We start from the raw sequence: 2,974 nt of genomic DNA, 5'->3' as shown, positions 1-2,974 counted from the left end.
TTCCCTTTTCTCCACACCCTCTCCAGCATTTATTGTTTGTAGATTTTTTGATGATGGCCATTCTGACTGGTGTGAGGTGATACCTCATTGTAGTTTGGTTTACATTTCTCTAATGATAAGTGACGTTGAACATCCTTTCATGTGTTTGTTGGCGATCTGTATATCTTCTTTGGAGAAATGTCTATTTTGGTCTTCTGTCCATTTTTGGATTGGGTTGTTTTGGTTTTTTGATACTGAGCTTCAGGAGATGCTTGTATATTTTGGAGATTAATCCTTTGTCAGTTGCTTCATTTGCAAATATTTTCTCCCATTTGAGGGTTGTCTTTTTGATAGTTAGCAGAAGGAAAGAAATCATAAAGATCAGATCAGAAATAAATGAAAAAGAAATGAAGGAAATGATAGCAAAGATCAATAAAACTAAAAGCTGGTTCTTTGAGAAGATAAACAAAATTGATAAACCATTAGCCAGGCTCATCAAGAAAAACAGGGAGAAGACTCAAATCAATAGAATTAGAAATGAAAAAGAAGTAACAACTGACACCGCAGAAATACAAAGGATCATGAGGGATTACTACAAGCAACTATATGCCAATAAAATGGACAACCTGGAAGATGTGGACGAATTCTTAGAAAAGCACAACCTTCTGAGACTGAACCAGGAAAAAACAGAAAATGTAAACAGACCAATCACAAGCACTGAAATTGTGATTTTTAATACTGTGATTTTGTGGTAAAGTGCTGCGATGGCTCGCTGGCATGGAGCGTCATGACTAGCCCCGGGAGCTCAGTGTGAGGTCAGTGTGATCTCTGAGAGAATCCTCTGGTTAAAGCGCATGGCTGTGCAGGCACACACGCACAACGTGAGGTGAAGACTTTTGCAGAGGGCGAAGGGAGGCAGAGGCGTGTCTCAATCAGCAGGCTTGATGTTTCAGAAGGAAGCAGCCCTAGAGCACCAGCTTTGCAGATGATTCTCCAAAGAATGCTGTGTATGCATAAACAGAGCCTCAGAGCCCATCAACTGATAACAGGAAATGTATGACCCACTGACATGCTGCTGGCTGCTTTGTAAATGAAGTGAAAATAAAAAATAATTAGGGGGGAACGGGGAGCAATTAATTTAATGGGTACCGAACGTTTGGGATGATGAAAAAGTTCTGGAAATGGATAGTGGAGATGGTTGCAGGACACAGAATATATTTAATGGCGCTGAATTGTACACTAAAAAATGGTTAAAGTGGTACATTTACATTGTATGTTATGTATATTTTACCGCAAAAAAAAAAAAGGGAAAAAAATAAGTAAAGTCTCCTGTAAAGCAGTTGCAACAGTGGATGAAATCAGGCTCACCTTAGTGCTAACGTGTAGCACCCTGGCTGGCGCTGGCTTTCTCTAAGAATGTAGGCGCCCTCCACGCCTCCAAGAAGCTCATCTGCCTGCTCTCGGGAGATGATCCCATGAAACCTGAGGAGAGACAAGATCATCTTTGTTCTGAACAGATCACATACCAACATGGACCACAAAGAGCTGCCTAAAAAAGATGGTGGGTCCACCTGGAATCTACAGCTCCCCATTTAAATGAAGAGGGGTGTGACTACTGTATACTTCCAGATGGGCTTGGACCTGGCTCTCAGCATGCACCCAAACACATAACAAGCATGCAAGTAGGCAAGGCAAAAGGAAGAACACCCAGTCCACCTGGCTTTCTGCTATTGTCTTTGATCATAAGCTGAAAATTAAAGTCGTAACCAAAAGCCAGGTTATGGCTCCTCTTTTATCCATGAAGGAAAGCAAAAGAGCATTTACCAATTTAGCACTCTGCTCATCACTAGGTATTATCTTGATTGCAAATGAGCACGTACTGATTATCACCCTGCTTACTTCAGTGTGGGGTGATGTTCATTTTAGAGGCTCATTCTCTGGGAAGAATGGCCAGAAGTAATGAACAGCCTTCCATTCCTCTAAATTTTGAGAGCATTTGCGTAGGTTCGCTTAGGGATGTGTTTGGAAAATGTACCTATTTTTCTTTTTTAAAGATAATGTTTATTTTTCCCCCCCGCAATTTAAAAAGTAATACACATGCATGTAGAAAATTCAGTAGGATTGCAAGCTTGGCCAGTAACTGCTTTGCTCTGGAGGGGATGTCTGGGACCTAGAGAGCGGACAGAGATGCCAGGGGAGAGGAGAACAGGACAGGAGTTAGGGACACACAACCAGCCAGCTCTCTGCTGCCCTAAAGCAAAGACAGCGGCTCACCCCTGTTATCAGAGATTTGATCAATCTGTGTTTCAGATGAAGGTGGGAGCTGGGTTGTGGCGGAGTGAGGCCAGGGCCAAGGGGTCCCGGGCTCCTGGGAGAGGGAACACCACCCTCTTTCTGGGATTGCCCAATCTTAGGGAATTGGGGGGAATAAATTAGAGAAGAAGTTTTCTGGACAGAGAATCCCCTTTTACCTTCCTGGAAGGAAACGGGAGGGAGGGAAGCTGTCTACACAAGAAGTGCTGTTGTTTTTTCCCACAGGAATGCAAAGATTCTTAGAGGACACATGTACCAGGATAACATTTTGGAAAAAAATAAACCTATCGCAATACTTACGTCCTAATTCCCTTCTATTCTTTACAACTAGACCTTACAAGCTGAAGCTTTAGTCCTAGGGGAGTGAGGTCAAACACTCTGGCCTTGAGTTCTCAGATCAACTCTCAAAAGCCTAGGGCAGTGATAGCTTGGGAAAAAGGGGTGTTCTGGCTTCTCAAATTTTGGTTTTAAATCTTGAGAGTCAATGTATGGAGGTCTTGCAGCATCGCTTTTCCGGGGTGAGGATGAATGTGCTGTGTGACATAAGAGCAACCCTCCTTTCCAAAAGGAGACCAGTGTCCCCAGTTCTTTTGGGAAGGAGATTGGGAGAAATTTGGCTAGCACCCATGTTCAGCGGGTCTAAGCTGGAAGGTGGAAAAGCCTCCTTTGCAGCAAGAGCTGG

At 43.1% G+C, this 2,974-nt stretch overlaps 1 protein-coding gene across 1 annotated transcript in view; it reads right to left on the bottom strand.

Annotated features, from left to right (window-relative positions):
- CHN2 (chimerin 2) overlaps positions 1-2,974 on the bottom strand; it is a 317,587-nt gene that overhangs the window by 113,700 nt on the left and 200,913 nt on the right. The window contains exon 5 of the mRNA XM_024755088.1: positions 1,348-1,461. Within this exon, the coding sequence (XP_024610856.1) occupies positions 1,348-1,461 (114 nt within the window). The remainder of the gene's footprint in view (positions 1-1,347; positions 1,462-2,974) is intronic.

This window comes from Neophocaena asiaeorientalis, unplaced genomic scaffold (genome assembly GCF_003031525.2).
Source record: "Neophocaena asiaeorientalis asiaeorientalis breed wild unplaced genomic scaffold, Neophocaena_asiaeorientalis_V1.1 scaffold36, whole genome shotgun sequence".
NCBI lineage: Eukaryota > Metazoa > Chordata > Mammalia > Artiodactyla > Phocoenidae > Neophocaena > Neophocaena asiaeorientalis.
Note: the sequence above shows the minus strand (reverse complement) of the source record. Positions and strands in the feature narration are given on the sequence as shown.